Source organism: Crotalus tigris, unplaced genomic scaffold, assembly GCF_016545835.1.
Source record: "Crotalus tigris isolate CLP2741 ecotype Arizona unplaced genomic scaffold, ASM1654583v1 scf7180000018585.330925593:3314079, whole genome shotgun sequence".
Lineage (NCBI taxonomy): Eukaryota > Metazoa > Chordata > Lepidosauria > Squamata > Viperidae > Crotalus > Crotalus tigris.
Window position 1 is genome coordinate 1,774,063 of NW_024097088.1, and position 22,397 is coordinate 1,796,459.

At 42.7% G+C, this 22,397-nt stretch overlaps 1 protein-coding gene across 2 annotated transcripts in view; it reads left to right on the forward strand.

Moving 5' to 3' along the window:
• Positions 1-22,397, forward strand: part of FGF13 (fibroblast growth factor 13) — a 78,982-nt gene that overhangs the window by 3,076 nt on the left and 53,509 nt on the right. For both annotated transcript variants that reach the window (XM_039354733.1, XM_039354730.1), the window contains exon 2: positions 1,524-1,815. In XM_039354733.1, the coding sequence (XP_039210667.1) occupies positions 1,767-1,815 (49 nt within the window). In that variant the 5' untranslated portion in view covers positions 1,524-1,766. The remainder of the gene's footprint in view (positions 1-1,523; positions 1,816-22,397) is intronic.

Here is a 22,397-nt window from a genome sequence, read left to right on the forward strand (position 1 = left end):
TGTATTGTATTGCCCCAAAGGTGCTATTCTCAAAAGGCATTTTCCTGGAAGACATTTCGCTTCTCATCCAAGAAGCTTCGTCCGAGAAGAGAAATGTCTTCCAGGAAAACAACAAGAAAGTCCAATTGCTTTTCCAAAGAGCATCTTTCAGACAACCACGCTCTGCATGACTGAGAATCTCCATAGACATTATATTATTGCCAAGAGAATTTTATGGATCTTCCTATGTATTTTTACTTTCATGGAAGAATGGAAGATAAAATTGTGTGTCATTTATTCCTCTGTTCCCACCCATCCATTAGCTAGTGGTCACTGATGGATTTCTTTGCTCAAAATAACACAATAACAAAGTTGGAAGGGATCTTGGAAGTCTTCTAGTCCAACCCCCTGCTCAGGCAGGAAGCCCTATACCATTTCAGACAAATTGGTTGTCCAATCTCTTCTTAAAAACCTCCACCCACAACTTCTGGAGGCAAATGGTTCCACTGGTTCATTGTTCTCACTGTCAGGAAATTTCTCCTTAGTTCTAGGTTGCTTCTCTCCTTGATTAGTTTCCATCTGTTGCTCCTTGTCCTGCCTTCAGGTGCTTTGGAGATTAGGCTGACCCCCTCTTCTTTGTGGGAGCCCCTCAAATATTGAAACCCTGCTCCTTTGTTCCTCCTCCATTCCTCCAACTGCATCAGGAAGGACTTCATACGCCACTGCCTTTCCTGTTTGAGACTACAATCCCACTTGGCTCTGGGTCCCAAACTGGAGAGCTTTGCCCCAACATCTCCTTTAATCTTTCCTTGAGATTCCTGGTTTTGGGAACTCAGCAAGTTCTCTTCCTGTGGAGTACAACCCACCCCCTGCCCCCCTTTCTCCTGGGGGACTTCTTTAGACTTTCCAAAGGGAAGGGGGGAGGAACAATCCCAGCCAGGCGATCCTAGCCAGCTGTCTGCCACATCATCCCTCCAGTCCAGATCATCCAACCTGGGTGGCTGGAGTAGGGCCAGAAGACAGGGGCGTGCCATGCCTTCCAGAAGCCTTTGAGGGTGGGTTCCTCTGCCAAAGCTCTGTTGGGCTTGGGAACCTGGCCGAAGGGCTGCCGGTCTTTGCTGCTTCCTGAGAAAAGGGGGTTGGTGAGGAGGAGGAGGTGGAGGAAGAGCATTTCTTCCAGCAAAAAACACCGGGGGGCTGGGGGGGTGCGCGGAGGGAAGGGAGGGTCGAGATCCAGCGTTTGTCTCCTGCAAATCTCCAAGGGGACAGAGAAATCTGGCAAAGGTGCAGGAAGCACAAATCCCCTTTCATCCTTCCCCAAAGGGAAGGGGGTGGGAAGAAGGCAGCCGCCCCCCCCCGCCCCGTCCTCTCCCTCCCCACCCACCCCCAAGCAGCGGTCACCAAGCCCTCCAAGCTTCCGTGGTGGTATTGGGCGCATTCTTCGGCATCCGCCACCGTAGGAACCAGGCAGCCAGTCAGGTCCCGGTTTGATCCGTGATTTATTCCTCGCTCTCTTCTCTCTCTCGCTCGCCCCCCCCTTCTAGGGTTTCCCTCCTCTTCAACCCTCCTCCCCCCCGATCTACGAGAGAAGGAAAAGAGCCACAACAAAGGGGAAAAGAAAAAGGACCAAAGAAAAGGAAGAGGGGAGAAAAAAGCCCCATCCATCCATCCATCCATCCATCTCTCTCTGTGTGCGCGCGCGTCTCTCTTATTCCCTGATTTCTTGGAAACCTGGTTCGCTCTGCCACGCGGTATCCTGGGGGATCTTTACAACCAAACTGGGATCTATGAGCGGGAAGGTGATCAAGCCGAAGGAAGACAAAGATGCTTCTAAAGGTAAGGATCTCGGCTCGGAAAGAGTCTTCCTTTACATCCTTCCCGCTCTTCTTTCTCGCCCTTCTCCATCCATCCCTCCATCCCTCCAGCTGTCTGAATGTCCTTCAGTTTTTCCCCCCAAAACCTCTTCTCTTTCCATCTTCCTGGCTTGGCTAAACTTTGGGGGGGGGGGAATGAGGGAAGGAAGGGATGGGGGAGAAGTGGCATGTCAGCCCCATAGCTCACCCTTCCCTTTTTCACCTCCTCCTCCTCCTCCTCTTCCTTCTCCTCAGCCTTTGCGTTTGGGGGGGGGGGTTGTTTGTTTCCCAGCTCCTCAACCTTCTCCTGCCCTCCACCTCACTGCCTCCCCATCCCAGCCCCTGGAAGAAGGGAGGGGGGAAACTAACCTATTTACACCCCCCCTGCCCCACCCCCGTAAAAGAGAGACCTCCTATAATACTGCAGTCTTCCCTTGTACTTCCCTTTTGTGTGTGAGAGAGAGAGCATGGTGTTCCACAAGGCTGTCTCCTTGCACGGCTGGGGCTTCAGACCTTTCCCATCGCTAGGAGGAGGGGTGTGAGAGAGGAGGGAGGTGTGAGAAACAGAAAGCAAAGCCCACTTTGGGGATCTTTGCAAGGAGGAACCCAAGAGGGGTCTGTAATGTAGCCTATACGAGGAGGGGGAAGCCACAGGAATTGGGGCTGCTTTGTTAAAATAAAAAGACAACACTGGTTTTTTTTCCCGGGGTTGAGTCAGAAGCAAGAAGGAACATTCTGTGCTCCTCTTGACTGCCGTACTTCCACCTGATAGACACCTGAAGGCATCTGTAGAGTTAGGAAGTAGCACCTTAGCTCTCATCCTCTCCTGAAGCTTGGGCTAGGGGCGTCTTCTCCTGCCCAGCTTCAAAGCCCCTGGACCCACCATATCTACTGGCCCAAGGAGATATGGTCCCTCTCTCTGTTCAAGGAAAAACAATAGAGTCCTTAGGATCGCCTGAAGACTGATGGGGTTGTCTCCTTTGCTCAAGCTGCAATGGATAGGGAAGGAATGTCCTAGCAGGGTGCCATTGAGCTTTCCCATCCCCCCTCCCAAGAGTAGAACTTGGTTTCCTATGTTGGAATAATGTGGGCATCCGGTTCTGGGCACTGCATTGGTGGTGCTGGTGGTGTCTGCAGAAAGCTAAGGCGCAAAAATCTTACTAAGGTTCACAATCGAAGGAGGAGAGGTGCTTTGCTCCAGGTTTCTTGCAAATATTTTTCTCTTGCTTCTGAATATGTAAACTGGGCAACAATTGTTATGGAGACGGAAGGGGGGAGGTGGAAGAGGTGGATGTAGAGGAGGAAGAGGAAGCTGGATGGTTCCATGGACAGCTCTGTAGCCTTCTTCTTACGATTCTGTCTGGCCACCTCTGGATTTGTCCAGTGGAAAGGGGCAGACAAAATCCAGATGTCTGGAAGGTTCCTCCCCTTTTCAGAGGTGTGGGGGGCAGACAGCATCAAAAGAGGCTTTCTACACGATCGTCTCACCTCGGCCAGGTTGGTGCAAGGTCTCTATTGTCGCCTCTTTGGTGAATTCAACCCATCGAGAAATTCTCTCCCCTTTCCTCTAATGCTGCAAAAGTGATATAAATCTGTGTTAAAGGTTTGATCTTCAGCATCCATCCTAGTTATGATGTTTGTACTGGGCACCAACCTGAATGTCTCCGCCGAGACAGGAAGGGCGGTTGAGTGAATGGCCCCCCCCCTTTTCCCAGGTAAATCAGGGCCTAAGAAAAGAGGCTTTGTGATCTGAGCACTATAGTGTTGAAAACCAAGGAGGGGGTAGGTGGGATTAAATTGCTTTGTTCCTCTTGTATGAGCCCTTCTCCAGTGAGGTGACCACCAAGTGGTTGGATTCAAACTCTCTTGGTGCCCAGCTCTGCCAGAAAAGACAGGAGGACTCCTGACTATGGACACCAGCACAGCTGCTTCAGTCATTTGAAACCCCCCACAATGGGCTTCAGTCCTTTAGCGCTGGGGGTGGGCTTCCTAGAAGCCATCTTTTTCCTGATAAACTTTCTGCTTTTGTTAGACAAAGGGAAACAGGCAGGAGAGGCGTAAATCCGTCTGGGGTTACAATCCTTGGCATTTTCTTTCCACACACCCTCCCCGCCCAGGTCCATATCATCTGAACAAGTTTGTTCCGTGTGTGTTTGTGTGTGTGTGTGACAGAGAAAGAGAGAAGCTCCTTCAGATGCCTTCTCCCATGTGCCTTTTTTTATTTTTAGACTAAATATTACGTTCCAACAGGGCAATTTTGATTTGCAGAGACCGGTTCGGCCTCAGTACACGTCATTCTTGGCGAAGCGATCCGTGCGCTACCTTCTTTTGTTCTTGAGATGCGTTCATGATAGGCATGTGCATTTATAAGCTTTGTGTTTCTGAAGGGGGGCCAGGGTGTTGCTGTGGGAAGCTGTGTGGTGGTCGGTTCCAGCCATTTCCAGACTCCATTCGATGGTTTTTATTGCACCAATAAAGGAGAATATTTGTAGCTCAGGGTTGAAATGAGGGGTCCTCAGTGCTCTCTGAGTTGGTTATTTTCTTGCAGACCTTTCATGATCCAAACTAGGTAACATCATCAGTGCTAGCTAGGTTTTTATCGACTCCTTTGAGGCAGAAGAAGGAAGGTGTCTATCCTCATGTGACGATTCTACCAGTGTTTTGCGTTTTGGGGTTCAACCGTCTTTTTGAATCCTGCTCATTTTTCATGCTGGTTAATAGAAGGGGTTGAAAAAAATCCATTTGTGTTAAAGTTAGGTTAAAAAAAACCACAAGGCAGACTGCTGGCAGTCTCTTAAGAAACAAGATGATTTGTTGTTTGGGGTGTGGACGTTGATTGGTCTGTCATCAGATGAGTAAAACTACTTATCACTCATTCACACATGATTTGGGAGAGCCGAATGGATAGTTTTGGAAGATGCCCTGATGTATTGTGGAAAATTCAGAAAGCATTTTGATTTTTACTTTTAATATATTTTTATACTTTCTAGTTTTTCAACATTTTTTGGGGGGGGATGTCCTTGGTGCTTTCGGAGCTTGGCTGTTTTCTTGTAGATGTTTCATTACCCAACTAGATAACCTTGTCAGTGCTAGGAGGGAATGGGGTGGGGGGAGAGAGGAGGAGGAGGAGAATGATTGTGGGGTCCTTGGTGCTCTATAACCTTGGTTGTTTTCTTGCAGACATTTCATAACCCAATTAAGTAACATCATCAGTGCTAAGAGAGAGTGGGGTTTACTCTGTTTTATAATTTTTATTTTTAGATTCTGATGTATTTTATGTGCTTTTTAATAGACTGTACCCCACCCTCCTTAGGCTGATCTGTGACTGTAATAAAGATTTGATTGGACTCCAGAAAGCATTGTTTCTGGACGGAAGGTCCTGTATGGTTCCAACTGTGTAGTTATTTTGAATTGTCCTCCCCACGACATGTTTAACACAGAGGCGAAAATGGTAGAAACTTGGAAAAGGTAAGAGAATTCCAAGGGGATCCACCTTGTGGATCTCCTTGTTAAAAACAGGTATATTTTTTTAAAAAAATCTGTGAATGGGGGCAAAAAGATTCGCCTGAAGGTCCCCATAAAGATAAAAGCTCCTTAACAAATCCCAACCAGTTGTGTTTTTATTGTAGCGTCTTTGCTGAAAGACTTGGATTAAACCTTTTTAAGGATCACTCCATCTAGAAAGTTGGGTTGTTGTTGTTGTTATTATTATTATTGTTATTTTGTTTAGATCAGGGTTTGTCACCCTCAGCAAATTTCAGATGTGTGTAGACTTCAGTTCGGGGAGTTGAAGTCCACACATCTGAAATTTGCTGAGGTTGAGAAACACCAGCTCAGATCAATACCACACAACTTTCTTCAGGTCACAGTTTACACTTTGCAAACTTTGCTAGAAGTGGTCTTCCAAGCAGCACCTGAGAACAGGACCCAGAAGTTGAGTCTCCCATCATAGCAGTACAGGTAGTCCTCGACCTTACGGCCACAACTGAGTCCAAAACTTCTGTTGCTAAGTGAAACATTTGTGAATTTCCCCCATTGACTTTGCTTGTCAGAAGGTCACAAAAGGGGATCACGTGACCCCAGGAGGTAAAATCGGGGTCCGCAAATGATATTTACACAAACCTTGTGCCCTCTAAATCTGGGCGGCACCCTTGCCCCAATTAGGAAGCAACAGGCGAATGTTGTGGTTCACCTCAAATAAGCCAAAGTAAGTTTTAAAAGTTAAAAAAACAAACTTCGTATGTCAAATCCAGAGACTAAAACATGTGAAGAACGGATGCAGGATTTGGGTATGTCCAGTCTAGAGAAAAGGAGAAGTAGTGGGGACATGATACAAGTCTTCCAGTATTTGAAGGGCTGCCACAAAGAAGAGGAAGGGGTCAACCCATTCTCCAAAGCACCTGAAGGTAAGACAAGAAGCAACAGATGGAAACTAATCAAGGAGAGAAGCAACCTGGAATTATGAAAAAACTTCCTGACAGTGAGAACAATCAACCAGTGGAACAGTTTGTTTTGAGAAGCTGTGCGTGCTCCAATACTGGAGGCTTTTTAAAAGGGACTGGACAATCCTTTGCTTGAAATGGTATAGGGTCTCCTGCTTGAACAGGGGGTTGGACTAGAAGATCTCCACACCCCTTCCAGCTCTATTCTGACAGAAAGGAGAAATCCTTGCTCCATCTAGTTGGTAACAGGAAGCCATTGTGAGCCTTCTTTACAATTCCGCATTTGGTCCTTCGAAACAAAGCTTAGAATGAAGAACCCAGTTTTAAGAAACAAAAGCCTTGTTCAGCACCATTTAAAAGGCACCAAATCACGCATAAATAGTAAAATTTCCTGCCAGAAAATACGATGGTTGGTCTGGATGGTAGTCAAGCCAACCACATACATCCAGCAGGAGTTTTAGTAATTGTGCATGAGAGCGTATGAACAGATCTTCCACGAAAAGCCACAGTTTTTCTCCACCTATTGTTGCAAAGATAGCCATTGACTGACATAAATACCAGATAATGTTTCCTGGTTTTGACAGAAAACAGGCTAGCCTGCATGAGCTGATTTAAACAGTTCTTAGCAGGTCCAGATGTGTTCATTTATAAAGCCCATGATTGCGCCAAATTCCAGCTTCTGTCTAAGGTTACTGGTGTTATCTGGAACATAATGAATTCTGCAGGCATCTCTTTGCACAGAGGCAAAGCAAACCTCTCCCACCCCAGGCTAAATTATCTCTACTGGATGGTGATGCTAAACAGCATTCATTAAGCTGCAACAGTAATTTGGCTACTGGGAGCCTATTAAATTAAATTACCTTCCCAGGAATCTTGGGAAATTATATTTCCCAGGGATCTTCGCTACCAAATATCTTTTATTTGAAAAATGGAATTGGACAGCTTTGGCATTGAAGAGATGGTGATAATCAGGAAAGCTCCTAATGAGCAGAGATTCCTGGAATGTTATCCTGCCCACAAAAAAGACTAGGGAAAAAAAGCAGCTATTGATTGATTAATATTTATCATGACAAATAGCCCTATACTGTGAGATGCTTGGAAGTGCTTGGAGTCAATTCCAACAAATTCAATAAAATCATTGGTGTAGAATTGGATGGATTTCATAGCCTCGTTCTTTATGTCTTCCCTGTGGCATTTTATATCCATTACCCAGTTGCATTGCAAGAGATTAAATATATACCTGATCAGATTTCTCTCCCCAATAACAAAATAACAGAGGTGGAAGGGACCTTGGAGGCCTTCTAGTCCAACCCCCTACTCAGGCAGGAAAACCTATACCATTTTAGACAAATTGTTGCCAATCTCTTTTTAAAAACCTCCAGTATTGGAGCGTTCACACTTTCTGGAGGCAAGTTCTGTTCTACCAGTTGATTGCTTTCACTGTAAGAAATTTCTCCTTAGTTCTACGTTGCTTCTCTCCTTGATTAGTTTCCATCCATTGCTTCTTGTCCTGCCTTCTGTTGCTTTGGAAAATAGGTTGACCCCCTTTTCTTTGTGGTAGCCCCTCAAATATTGGAACACTACTATCATGTCACCCCAGTCCTTCTTTTCACTAAACTTGACATATCCAATTCCTGCAACCGTTCTTCATATCTTTTAGCCTCCAGTCCCCTAATCATCTTGCTTGCTCTTCTCTGTACTCTTTCCAGAGTCTCAACATCTTTTTTATATCGTGGCAACCAAAACTGGATGCAGAATTCCAAATGTGGCCTTATCAAGACTTTATAAAGTGGCCTTAACACTTCACATGATCTTGTCTCTATCCCTCTATTAATGCAGCCTAGCAATGCATTGGGTTTTTTATAATACTGTAGGTATTAATCAGTTCAATAATGTATGTTTCTGTCACACCCAGCAAGGATATTGTGAATTGCCACTGTTTAAAAAGTAATTATCACGATCTGAACTTTTGGCACTGAATTTCTCTCCAGCCCAAGTTGTTTCTGTCTTCCACCAAGCACGGATCTAAAAATATTTCCAACTGAGGCTAGATGAAATGGCCTGGAATCCACTAACTTCCTGTTATAATAAGCTTGTTAGTCTCGAAAGAGCTGCAGAAGCTTTCTGCAGCCGTTGCAGGCCTGCAAAAGTGTTTGGGCCAAGCCACAGTAATTAAGAGATCCCTAATCAGCATTGCCAAGAGCTGATTAGACAGCCTGGTTTGGAAAACGAAAGAGCCAAGTTGTGGGTTTTTGCTGTGTGTGTGTCTCTGTCCCTCTGATTTTGTGTGTGTGTGTGTGTGTGTGTGTGTGTGTAAGAAAGGAAGTGTTTATACAGTTTGCCTTGCAATCCAACAGGGAATTGGGGTCCATCTGAGGTAGCCACAGAAGACATGGGTATCTTAAAGAGCTTTGTAACTTGGCTGTTCAGGTAGTCCTCCACTTACGACCACAGTGGAGCTCCATTGCTACGCTAGGTTCCTTCTCTTCTGGATTAGTTTCTTGTCCTGCCCTCTGATGCTTTAAAAAATAAGTTGACCCATTCTTCTTCTTTGTGGCAGCCCTTCAAGTACTGGAATGCTACTACTATGTCCCCCCTAGTCCTTCTTTTCTCTAGACTGGCTATACCCAATTCCTGCAACCGTTCTTCATGTGGTTTAGTCTCCAGGCCTTTAATCAACTCACCATTGTGCAGTTGCAGTAGGAGAGATGAATGAGGAGTCAAGGGCTGCCATGACCTTCGTGACAGCACAGGGGCACCATGGATAAATTTTCAGCAGAATTCCTCTTCAACTCTAAACAGTAGAGTTGGGAGAAAATTACTTGCATTTAAGAGGACAATCCAAGGTTTCTAGCAGGGAGTTCACAATTAAAGCTAGAAACTGGACTTATTGCAATACAGGCATGCCCTAGACTAGGTGTAGGCAACCTTGGCTCTTTTATGAAAAACGGTCCAAAGTCACTTTTTTTTAGTGCTGTTGCAACTTTGAATGGAACAATAACAACAACAACAACAATAATAATAGAGTTGGAAGGGACCTTGGAGGTCTTCTAGTCCAACCTCCTGCTCAGGCAGGAAACCCTATACCATTTCAGACAAATGGCTGTCCAATCTCTTCTTAAAAATCTCCACCCACAACTTCTGGAGGCAAGTGGTTCCACTGGTTCATTGTTCTCACTGTCAGGAAATTTCTCCTTAGTTCTAGGTTGCTTCTCTCCTTGATTCTTTTCCATCCATTGCTACTTGTCCTGCCTTTTGATTCTTTGGAGAATAGCTTGACCCCCCCTTTTCTTTATGGCAGCCCCTCAAATATTGGAACTTTCCTAACATGTCACCCCTGGTCCTTCTTTTCACTAGACTGGACATATCCAACTCATGTAACTGTTCTTCATATGTTTTAGCCTCCAGCCCCCTAATCACCATCAAAATCAGTGAGACAAAAGATTGAGGTGAATGGCATATGAAAAGCAAAAGATACACTGTAATTGCAAGATTTATATTTTAGTACTGTTATTCAAGAGTTACTTCTAAGCAAACTGTTGTGAGTCAAGAACTACCTGTAATACATTCCAATGAGCATCATAGGTGCCTGGTAGAGTCCACACGGACGTATCTCATGAAGTCACCACATAGATGACACACATAATTTGCATCAGACTGATGCAAATTAATTTGCACCCTGGGCTTTGTAAACCTTCTTATGCCCATATGTCACTTGGCCTTTGCCCCACCCATGCCAAGACTCCAGCAGGGAAGATCTTCAGAGCTTCAAGCATTGCACGGATCTGTTCAGAAGTAAAACCTTGAGACTCCTGCTGATAAGAAAGTACATAAAAAAGTTCATAAATATAGAAAACCCTTTGATCAGATTTGACTGTAAAGAGGATTTAAGTAAATCATTCCAGCATTTGTCTTCCACACTTAGGTATTGAAGGATGAGCCTTGAATATGAATGAAAAGGGTTGGGTTGGGCAGTTTTAATCAAATCATTTGCATCTGTTTCCCATTCCAGTTTCTGTTTTTAATTGCCCACAACCAGATGAAAAGTAAAAGTTGCATTTGACCATGAAATTGCACTTCTTGGCTGGCCCGTGTCATCTTTCAAAAGGTGTTTTGTTTTTTTTTAACCAAGTCTGGATGTAAATGCCAAAGAGCTCTTTGAAAAACAATCAGCTAGCAATGTTCTAGAATTTAGATGCATTAGCTTGGCAGAAAAAAAGGAATGGTATTAAATCAGGTTCCTTGTTGACAAAACTAAGCACTGTAACAGAGCTAATATTGTTGCGATTAACATAACAACTTGGTATAAAATAAAGGTATGCATGGTAACCTTCAAGATAATATAATCCCGCTTTCCTGCTTTCCTGCAGTGAGACTGTAGGAGCTTAGCATAGATGTTTCTTCAAAGGTCCCTCTGGATTCAACCAGGGGTATCTCAAGTTTCACTCCTTTTTTAATATATTCCTTGATGTATTTATTTATTTAATGAATTTAGATCTTGCTTTTCCTGCAGAAGCTCAAGGTGATATGTCTCTTCCCTTTGATCTTTTCAACACCTCTTTGTAATCAATTGGGTGTCTCCACTGAAAGTCACCAAGTCAGTTTCCATGGCTAACCATGGACTTGAACCAGGATCTTGCTGGTCCTAGTGCAAGCATAGGTAGCATCTTTTACCCATCTTTTACCCATCGTTATTGTACACTCTTGTGGGACATCTGTTTGGCAAAAGATGGAGATTTGATCAATAGGGTTTGATTTTAGATCATGATATCTTGAATCTCAATTGCTTCTTCACCAGCATCTAATATTGTAGCAATGAGAATAGACAGAACTGACTCTTCCCCCCTGCGTTGAAATTCAGTTCATCCAAAATTCCTTTTGAAGTTGGTAGGACTCCTCACCATTCTCTGGCACATCTTCCCTGCTTAATTGGCAATATATTTATAGAGCTAGTGTGTTGTGATTCATCCTTTTTAACTGCATTTGATGGAGCAGCCTACATCTTGAAACTTCCTCTCTTGAAAATGAGTAGTCATGGAGGACCTTCCTGGTGTCTTAATCGAGATCTTATTACACCTGAAGGAAATAATAAGAACATAAACCAGATTAAACTTGTTACTCATGTAGACCAGGGGTCTCCAAACATGGCAATTTTAAGGCTTGTGGACTTCAACTCCCAGAATTCCTCAGCTTGGTTTAGGAATTCTGAGCATTGAAGTCTACAAGTCTTAAATGGGATCAATGGTTATTAGCCATGAAGGTGGTCCTAGTCATCTGGTGGGAGATTTGTGGGCTTGCTTGTGCACAAAAATTGTTTGCCTAGATCAGAGATCTCCAAACTGGAAAACTTTAAGACGTGTGGACTTGAACTCCCAGAAGTCCTCAGCAACTAACCAACCAGCTGCACAAGCAAGCCTATAAATCTCCCACCAGATGGCCAGGACCACCTTCATGGCTAATAACCATTGATCCCCACAACCTCCTTGAATTGGTCCAATTCTTCTGTGAAACCAGGTGTTGAAGTGGCAGCAGCCTGAGCTAAAGAAAACAATTGCCAGTTCTCCAAAATCCCAGGGCTATAGCAAAATGCAGACTGAGATACGATTCAAAGGGACTTCTCTTCCTTATAGACCAACTGAGTCCTTGAATCAACTTTCCAAATATGGGATTCCTCCCCTCCCCCACCTTTTGTCTTTCTCTTCTTAATCGGCTCCATTTCGGCTATTTTGGTCCTTCAAATGATAACAAGTGACTGATTCAATGCGTCGGCCAACCACGTTCAATTATCTCTTTAAAAGATATAAAAATGATCTGCCTCTTAGATTGATTGCTATACTTGAGGCTTACTTTTGCCCTTTCCCTTTGCAGGCTGGAGATGTTGGCTTCTTTCATTGTGCAGTTAATTGAAGATTTTGAGCAATATGCTCAATTTAAAAAAAAGCCTATCATTTATTTCTTTTAGCTTTGTTTGGTGCTGTCATCTGACAAATCCCAATTAAGTTTCTGAGTCATATCTTACATGAGTGTATGAGCACGTGTGCAGATGAGTAGGGGGACAATTATATTTTTTACCTAAAAAGTCTTGCAATTCGTAGAAGGTACGTTTTTCATATTGCTGTCCCCAGCCTTTATCATCAGAATTCTCTAGCATCACATCCTGCTGTACAAGCTTTTGTAGCTAGAAGCAGTTCGGGGACTTTCGAATTGCATGAATTGGTTGAGTTGATGAGCGAACAGAAAATGGATGTGTTGTACATTTTTTGATGTATTCATCTAGGCATCTCCTTAGGCTCTGTTCATACAATCAACCAGTGTGTTTGAGAGGGAGGATGTTGTATTTGAGAAGGATGAGATGGTTAGGTGGGTTAGGAGAACCCAGTTTTCATTTTAGATGTTACTCAAAAATTGCTGGAATTTTATTGCTTCTCCAGTTCAGCTCTTCTTATAATCTCATAACCTTGTGATAAATGGAAAGAAACCATGATTCCTGGGCTGTCAGAATGGTGCTTAATCTCCTTGGCTTGCTTCACATTAAAAGGTTCATGCCAATCAAAGGAACTGGTTGGCGGTGAAGAGACATTTAAGGCAGCCCAGTCCTTCACATGAGATGCTTCTTGAGCTTCAGGAGAACTTCTCTCCAAAGCTGCTGCTCCTTGTAGATTCCTGAAGCTGGTTCTTGATCTGATCCTGGATGTCTGGCTTAGCTTTGATGCATTGCAAAACTTCTCTTTGGAAAAATTTGCACAGCCCCACGGAAATACCCACCTTAGACAGAAAAGCTGGGGATCTTCTGGCTGAAGAAGCTGGACCAACGCTGACTTAACCTGCAGTTTTTTCTTCATAACTGCTAGCAATGCAAAAAGTTGGCAATTTGGGGACAACCTGCAGAATTGTTTTGGCAAATTTTCATTCTGATCCTCCACGGGGAGCGACAGCACTGCAGCAAAGCCTAGACAAATATCCGATAATTGAAGTCAGTGTTTTTCTAGTAATATTATACAGTAGTTGTTTATTCCTGATTCTCAGAAGATTGAAGAAACCTACTTGGGATGGAAGGGAACGCTGGATCTCTGGATTAGAGAATCCTTCACTTTTTTGTTGTTGCATGAGAACTTACTTTTTACAGTGAAGTCCTAAACATTGTGTAACATCTCCTCCTCCTTCTCCTCCTTTTCTCCTTCTCCTCTTCTCTTCCTCCTCCTCCTCCTCCTCCTCCCTCCACCTCCTCCTCCTCGTCCTTCTCCTCATTCTTCTCCTTCTCCTCCTCCTCTTCTCCTTCTCCTTTTCCCTCCTCCTCCTCCTCCTCCTCCTCCTCCTCCTCTAAACATGGAGGAGAAAAAAGGAAGCAGTTGAGGAAAAAGATTGTAAAACATCAGCAATGGGTCAATTGACAAACGAAAACTGTGGGATGAATTTTTGGCAGTTCTTTATTTAGTTCTGCCTTAGCCATGAAAGCCAGCTGGGTGCCATTAGGTCAATCACTAGGAGATGGGGAGTTCCAGTTCTGCCTTAGCCACAAAAGCCAACTGGGTGGCCTTGGTCCAGTCCCTCTCTCTCAGCCCAACCCACCTCACAGGATAGTTGTGGAAAAAACAGCAGGAGGAAGGGGCGCTGGATAGCTTTGCCACCTTAAGTTATTTGTAAAAAAATAAAAACTGGGACATAAATAAACAAACCCACAGACTCTGGAGGCAAAGCAACCAGGTGATCGAATCTCTTGGTAGCTCCTGGGCCCTCCATCTGCAAACTGGGATTAACAAGCCTCATTTGTTGAGCTTTGCTTATGAAAGGAGTAATTAACACACCTTAGCTTGGCTGTTTGGGTTGACTGTTTGGGTTGACGTTGTGCTGCTGCACGGCAAGTTGAAGATGAAAGGGTCTCTTCCTACCGCAAAGCTTGTCACAGCTTAAATATCCTAATTACAGGGAAGAACTTAAGCTTTTTAAAAAATATGATTGTTAAACGATTAAAAAAAAGGCTACATTCCTCTTTCCTAAACTAAGCAGGCCCAGAAAGCTCCAATCCATCTATCAAGGGCCAGAAACCTCATCGCTTAGCCTTCTCAAACCTTCTTGGCAGTCCCCTGAAAACACAATTGGTTAAAAAAAATGAAAAATAAAAGTAAAAAGAAATAGGTTGCTTGGTCCTTGTTTCTTCCTATAGGGCTAGAAGCGAAGTTTGAAGAATTAAAACTAATCCGGGAAAATTTGTAAGCAGCAACCTATGCAAGGGTTAAGGTTGAGTGTTTGGTCTTCTGCTTCATCTACCACTTGGGTAGGAAAAGAGGCACCCCTGAATTTGTACCCCGGCTTTTATGCAGTCCAGTGTGACCATTTTCAGTGTTATATAAAAGGCTGCATACATCAAAGATGGTGTTTAGAATTGAAACAGGCATGACTTCAGCAGGGGACTTCCATTCCCTTGTTTTTTAATAAGCGATGGGTCCCGTTCACTGATGGTTTTTTTTTCACAAAGTCTTTTTGTCAGTCAATCAAACTCCTTCAAGATCCACCTAAACGTGAGGACAGGCATGTGGTCTTTGTCTAGGGATGACATGCAATGATTTTATAACAAAAACCTACTTCGTATTCATTTTCTAGCTCTTTCTCTAGGATTTTTTAGATTTTTTTTTTTTAAAAAGCTGTTTCTTCATGATTAATTTTATTTTTGGAAAGGCCCAAGCAGTGACAATGTCTTTGGGCATAACTCCAAGTTTATATTGAGCAGATGACTAAAATATGAGAAAATACCATTTGAAATAATGGCCAGAGAAGGCCAAATATTGATTGTTACTAAAAAGCTTCTCTCTTTTGCAAAATTCCAAGCAGAAATGAACGGGTGATTCTTCACCCAGAGAGATAAAGGTCTTTTTTACCTATTCAAACCAAGAGAATGAGGCTATAACTCTCAAGAATGTTGTTCTTATAGCCATGTTTTAGCATTACAGTCAAAAGATTATATAATATATTTTTGCTGCTTTTCCATTCTGCTTCTTCTTAACAGCCCTGTTTTGTGGAAAAGAAAAATAGAGACAGAGACAGGTGGAAAACTATAATACCTTTGAGGTAAGGCAGAAAGAATCAGCACAAAACTCGACTTGATTGATACGGGCTAAAATAACATAATACATGTTACTAAGTGAAACATTTAAGTGAGTTTTGCCCCGTTTTACGATGTTTCTTTCCACAGTTGTTAAGTGAATCTGGCTTCCCCATTGACTTTGCTTGTCAGAAGATTGCAAGGGGGGATCACGTGACCCTGGGACACTGCAACCGTCATAAGTACATGTCAGTTGCCAAGCGTCTGAATTTTGATCACATGACCACGGGGGGATGCTGTAATGATTGTAAGTTTGAAAAATCGTCATGAGTCCCTTTTTTCAGTGCTGTTGTAACTTCGAATAGTCACTAAATGAACTGTTATAAGTCAAGAACTACCTGTACTGAAATCTGGGAATGTTTCTCCTTCCCTCTCTCTTATACCAAAGAAAATCAAGGCCAGAAAATCTTCAGTCTCTTTCTCACTCTTTCTTGAGTTCCTGGACTAAGATCATGTTGAATCAGGGCTACCGGATATTTTCTTCCAGGCTATCTCTGTATACAAAAACACAAAAAAGTGGAAAATGGAAAGGCACACATATTGCCTGAGTCCCTGGAAAGTTACACAAAGGAGTGGGAGAAATTGCATTGAAAGGGCAGGCTTGAAGCCTTAGTGAAAATCAATCTAGAGTTTTGGGTGTCCTTGTCAAACACCCCCCCCCCCAAAAAATGGTATTATAGCTTTGGAAAAAATGAAGGGAAGGTTACATGACAATACTAAAGAGCTGTGTAATTGTTTAAAGGATTCTTTGCTCAGGGAGATAAGTAAGCACCATGATAAGAGAATTTTAAAAAGAAGAGCTGGCTTGTATAAGTAACTCGAGAGATTGGCCTCATTAAAATTGGGAGCAGTAGATCATAAGAACTAGTAAGCCCCCCTAGCTAGCAGGAAAATATGACAGCTGAAGACACGGTTCAACATAAGCAGGTTCCATTTCTTGAGAATCCAATTTCGGGTCTTTGCGGTAACAAGTAACAAAATCTGCAAGTGTGCCAGGACTTTTTTGCTCAACTCTGAAGAAGGTTAGAAGTTTACTGGTCCTCCATTGTATTTCTTGATTCCTCTCCGTCCGAATTGCTGACTTTGCTCCTGCCCTTAATGGTCCAAAGTCTTGCATTGAATAAACAGAACAACTCTACTCCAAAACAGGTTTCATAGGAAGTGGAATTGCAGAAAAGGAGGTGGGCCCAAAGCAAAATAATGACATGGGATACACAACACAAAAATGGGAGAAGCTTCCATAACACCGTTGTGGCCACCATCTTGACATCGTTTTATTATTTTTTTTCTGTCATACACTGCGGACACCCCTGAAAACACAAATCCCAGCTGCACCACCAGACGGTTACAAATTCACCTTCTGGAGAACAAATGAGATGTCTCCCCAGCTTATTTATCAGAGACGTGTAGCTCCTAAGAGAGGAATGGAGGTATTGATTTCCCCCCCCCCCCGGCTTCATTCCTGAAAAAAATGAAATTATACCTTCTTAGCAGAAAGGATGAAATATTGTATCGAGATATTAAGGTATGCAATAAAGGAACATAATGGGGAGCCTCCATTGCACGTTAACACGCTGTTCCGTTGCACTCCGCTCTTAGCAAATTGGCTCACTTGTCCTTGGAGACTTCCTTTGGCTACCCCTCAAAACATGGAGCTCTCCATATTGCTTTTTTTCTTTGCTTTTTCTGAATGAAATATTCCACAGATGTCCAATATCAGGGGACGTATTTTCACGTTCTTCTTTTGAGGAATACTGGATTGAGAGGTTTGCAGTGTTTGTTTCTCATTCTTCCAGGAATGAATTCTGATAGTTCCTTTTCCAGATGTGACACAAAGGGTGCAGCTCACCTCATGAGATGCATAGAGTGGCTAGACAGATGTGGGGGTTTAATTGGGATGAGGCTGTGGAAGGAACTCCTCAGAATGGGATGGGATGGGATGGGATGGGATGGGAAGGGAATAGGAATAGAATAGAATAGAATAGAATAGAATAGAATAGAATAGAATAGAATAGAATAGAATAGAATATGTGGAATGGAATGAAATGGAATAGAATAGAATAGAATAGAATAGAATAGAATAGAATAGAATAGAATAGAATAGAATAGAATAGAATAGAATATGTGGAATGGAATGAAATGGAATAAATAGAATAGAACAGAACAGAACAGAACAGAACAGAACAGAATAGAATAGAATAGAATTTGTCTGCAGTACAGAAGAACCAAAGAGTTTGGCAGGTATTTTCACACTGATCGTTCACACGCTGAGTACACACATTCAATTCATACTGTTTGAATGGAACCGGTCAAGATTTCCTGTTGAAGTTATTACTCCTTGCTTTCTCTGGTTTCCCTTCCTCACTCCTTTTTGATTTCATCCAATTCTCTGTGTCTCATACAGTGGAGTCCACAGGATTAAGTAAACTCTCCTGGGTTCAGGGGTGTGAAAAGCCTCTGGCACTGATGGAGTTTTGAAAATAGAAGGGGAAAAACGTATTCAGCACCAGTGTGGTGAGGAAAGAAAGCAGGCAGCTTTTGGCAATTATGCCGTCTTTTCGAAACAAACGTTAAAAATTATTAGGCAAAAATAGAATTGCATCTGCCAACTGTTATTATTAAGAACGAGCTACAGCCTGTCGTTAGCAATAATCAACGGGAGAGGGGAGAACAGAAATAGCTTGAATGTGGAACTGCTGAATTCTGCAAGCCCAACTTTATTTCTGAAGAATTTTAGAAGCATCAGAGGCCATCTGGGGGGAGCAATTTTCTCCCTCATCCCAAGGATTAAGTTTTAGTTTTTCTTCACTAAAGTAACCGATGCAGGAAACTGCTTCATGCTCTGAGGCTGCACAGTACATTGAGTCCTTGACTTATGACTGCAATTGGGAGCTGAATTTCCATGGCTAAGTAAGGCAGTTGGAAAGTGATTGCACCTGATTTGAGACCCTTTTTTTTTAACCAAAGTTGTTAAATGAATTGTGAATCGGTCGTTTGCTGGTCAGAAGCTGGGAAAATTGCAAATGGCAATCACATGACCCCGGATGCTGCAACTGTCATAAATACATACCAGTTGCCAAACACCTGAGTTTTGATCATGTGATCAGGTCATAAGTGCAAGCACATAGATGCAAGCACATAAATCACTTTTTTCAGTGTCATAACTCTGAATGGTCGTTAAACGAGTAGGTTTAAGTTGAGAGTTACTTGTACCCAGCAATACAGGATGTGAATAATCAAAAGAAGATATGTATGAGCTATGATGGTGCAGCGGTTCAACTGCAGTATTATAGGCTGACTCTGCCCACAGCCCGGAAGTTCGATCCTGACCGACTCAAGGTTGACTCAGCCTTCCATCCTTCCGAGAGAGGTAAAATGAGGACCCAGATTGTTGGGAACCACAGGCTGACTGTAAACTGCTTAGAGAGGGCTGTAAAGCACTGTGAAGCAGTATATGAGTTAAGAGCTATTGCTGTTGCTATTGTTTTCGTAATTGGGAACTTTAGTGTATCAACCTGATGGCCATCTCTCTATGTCTCTTATAAAGATGGAGACCAAATAGTACAGGTCCAGAAGAAACCAAAATGTTAAAACTATGAAAAATGACCTCTAAACTCAGTAGAAAGAGGTTGCTAAAATCTTATCTCCTTAAAGTTCTCATGAAAACAGAACTCGCTCCCAGGACTTGCCCACTCAGATCTAAAGCCTCTTGCTAATTTGATTCTGAATGCTTTCTACTGATACTTCATTTCATCTTTACCAACAGATGCCAATCAAAAGACTAATTAGTTAACTGGGATGGTGTAGCAGATAATCTTGTAGAGAAGTCGATTTATCTTTCTGCCTACCTTGAGAAGTGTCACCTTAGTTAAATTAGTCTTCATTTTGGAAACAGGAAACCTTGGAGATTAGAGCTGGGTCTAAAGTTTTGTTTCAAAAGAATTAATTGCTATAGAAGAAAAATCCAGAGGATTAAAAGCCAGACGGTCCTTGTTTTCTATAGAAAAGACATATTTCTATAGAAAAGACACAGCCAAATATTTCAGTAAACGCACTTTGAGGACTTAACCAAATGTTGAAAAACTGTTCTTCTCTTTCCTTGACTATTATCTGGAAGAAGAAAAGAGGGTGGTCATTTCCTTTGACAGGAGGAATGTCTTTCACAAGAGGGTCCACGCTTAGGTTTTCAGATCCGGGAGTGTCCTCTGGGTCCAGTCAACAAGGCCAAGATGGGCCTTCTACCCATTTCTTTCATGTATCAGATTGGGAGTTGCAGGTCAGGTTCTTGAGATGTTTCTATTTTGCCTTTCCTGAGAATTTGGTCCAAATGGAAGGACTGTTTCCGCCACTCAGTTCTCAAAAGGATAATTTGCAGCTATTTCCAGGGAGAGCTGTTTTGACAGAAGTGAGAGGCCAGCTTCCAAAGAACTCTAATTCCTTTATGAGGCAGTCAAAAGTGGATGCATTACAGTAATTGCTCTGTTAAGCCGCTAAGATGATGGAAATTAACATTATTATCAGGCGGTTTGTACTGAAATGGGACATGAAAATATTATTTCCAGGCTGAGAAGATGCTATTTCTTGGCTGCCTTTTGGACAGCTGCTTTCTAGTGCCATCTATATTTTCAGGAGTGACGGGCTGATAGATGTATTCACGCCAGTCTAGTCCATTTTAAATCAAAGGGCAGAAGCCACATCTCTCAGATGTAGTAGTCTGATCTCATCAAAGCATATCCTATCTTGGGTGTAGAGAAATATTTGTTGGAATAGGTTAAGAAATGACAACTACTACTACTACTACTACTACTACTACTCCTACTACTACTACTACTCCTTCTTCTTCTTCTCCTCCTCCTTCTCCTCTTCGTTCTTCTTCTTCCTCCTCCTCCTTCTTTTTCCTCTTCCTCCTCCTTCTTCCTCCTCCTCCTCCTTCTCCTCTTCGTTCTTCTTCTTCCTCCTCCTCCTTCTTTTTCCTCTTCCTCCTCCTTCTTCCTCCTCCTCCTTCTTCCTCCTCTTCCTTCTCCTCCTCCTTCTCCCTTCTCCTTCTCCTCTTCCTTCTTATTCCAACCATGTTACTAACTTACCAACTGCAAAGATTCATTTAGCAACTGTGGCAAAAAAGCAGGGCAAAACTCACTTAACAAATGTCTCGCTCAGCAACATAAATTTTGGACTCAGTTGTGTTCATAACTCAAGGACTACCTGGATTCTGGGGCCATATCATACCTTGTATAAGTTACGGAGATCTCTTAGAGGTTCCTTTCTGAGTCCTTCTAAAAGCCGATAAGGCAATCAGAAGAGAATGTAATTCCACACTCCTAGCTGAAGTGGCTGGCTTCTGTGATCTTCTCATTGCAATCTGATACCTCCCTGGTTGAATTCAAAGCACATAATATGCTGTAAGCTTGGAGATAAGTGGAAATAGCAATAAATAAATGAAAGATCAGTGTCTCGTGCCCACTTGCTCTCTTTTCTGTGTATAACACAAGGCAGCCGTAGTAAAACATAAGTCCAAGCTAGCTGCTTCTAGCGATAAGATTAAATATAGCAGAGAAATGATAATTTAAAAATGTAAGTTCTATTTGTAATTGCCTTGTTGAACAATGGGCTTTTTTGTGGCAAGAGAGAGCCCGTGCTTTCAGTATGCTTTGAAAAAGAAGAGGGGAAACTCTCTTTTAAAGTGGTCTTTAGTTGAGTGGCACAAAATATTGAATTGCCAGATTGTTATCTGCATATGATAGAATCCAGTATCTGCAGGTTGGGGAATAGAATAGAATAGAATAGAATAGAATAGAATAGAATAGAATAGAATAGAATAGGAGGTCTTCTAGTCCAGCCACCTGCACCATGATTCCCTGATTCCGAAATTCATTTTAAGACAAAGCTATAAGCACGGACACATAGGAGGGTGAACTGGTTTTCTAGGATCAAGCCTTCACAGGCTAAAGAAAATGGGACTTCGTTTGAGTTTTTATTCTGCAAATCCTGATTGCCAGAGTAATCTGAAGCATTTAAAGGTTGTAAGACACTCAGTACAGGAGAAAGGGGAAATGGGAAAAAGCGAACATGCAGATGAAGATTTTCTGCTGTTACCCTGCAGAAAATCAAGAAAAGATGAAGCTGTTAGCAGCTTTTAAAAAAGAATAATAATCAGAGGTTGGAGAGGATAGATGGGCAAAGGGGTGATACCACAATCCTGCAGTTCTATTTGCATCCCTATAAAGCCCTTTGTTCAATCCTGTCATATCTGAAAACCTAAGCTGTAAATCACATCAGCATTTCCTTCCCGTCACCAATCTGGGAATCCCAGTGGCTTTGCCAAGTACTAAATCCCAGCTAAGAACGGGAATTCTTTTCCTAATTTCTTCAAAAAGGGCCATGGGGTTGATCACATGATGGTATAGACAAGCTCCAGTCTGGATGGGAGGCTAAAATAAAACTGATTGCTCCGTTCTACTAATAAGAACTAGTTTTTTGTTCGCAAAAAGAGGAATCATGGGAACCAGCCTTTATCCAAAATGGAAAACATGCTTGATATTTCACCCAAGCCTTCCTTTAGCTTTTTTTTCTTCTTCTTCTTCTTCTGTTCAGTTGGGTCTGATTCTTGGAGACTGCCTGAACAAGTTCCTGTAGTTTTCTTGGCATTCCCTTCTAGCACTGATGAAGTTCCCTAGTTGGGTTCTGAAATGTCTGCAAGAAAACAACCAAACATATAGAGCACCAAGTAATCCACAGCTGCCCGCTTCCTCCTCCTCCTCCTCCTCCTCCTCCTCCTCCTCCTCCTCCTCCTTCTCCTCCTCCATCTGCACCATGAAATTCAAAACGCACTTTATTCAGAGCAATGTCCCAGTTTAATCTTTGATGTGTCAAATTTCATGAAGAACATTTTTTTCCCTTCCTGAATATGCAGAGAAGAACACGATCGGCCTGGAAAACCTAATTTTTATTTGATGGGGGTAAGGATAGAGAATATGACAAGATTAGACATCTGTGAGGCAACCACACAGAGTCATCTTATCACCA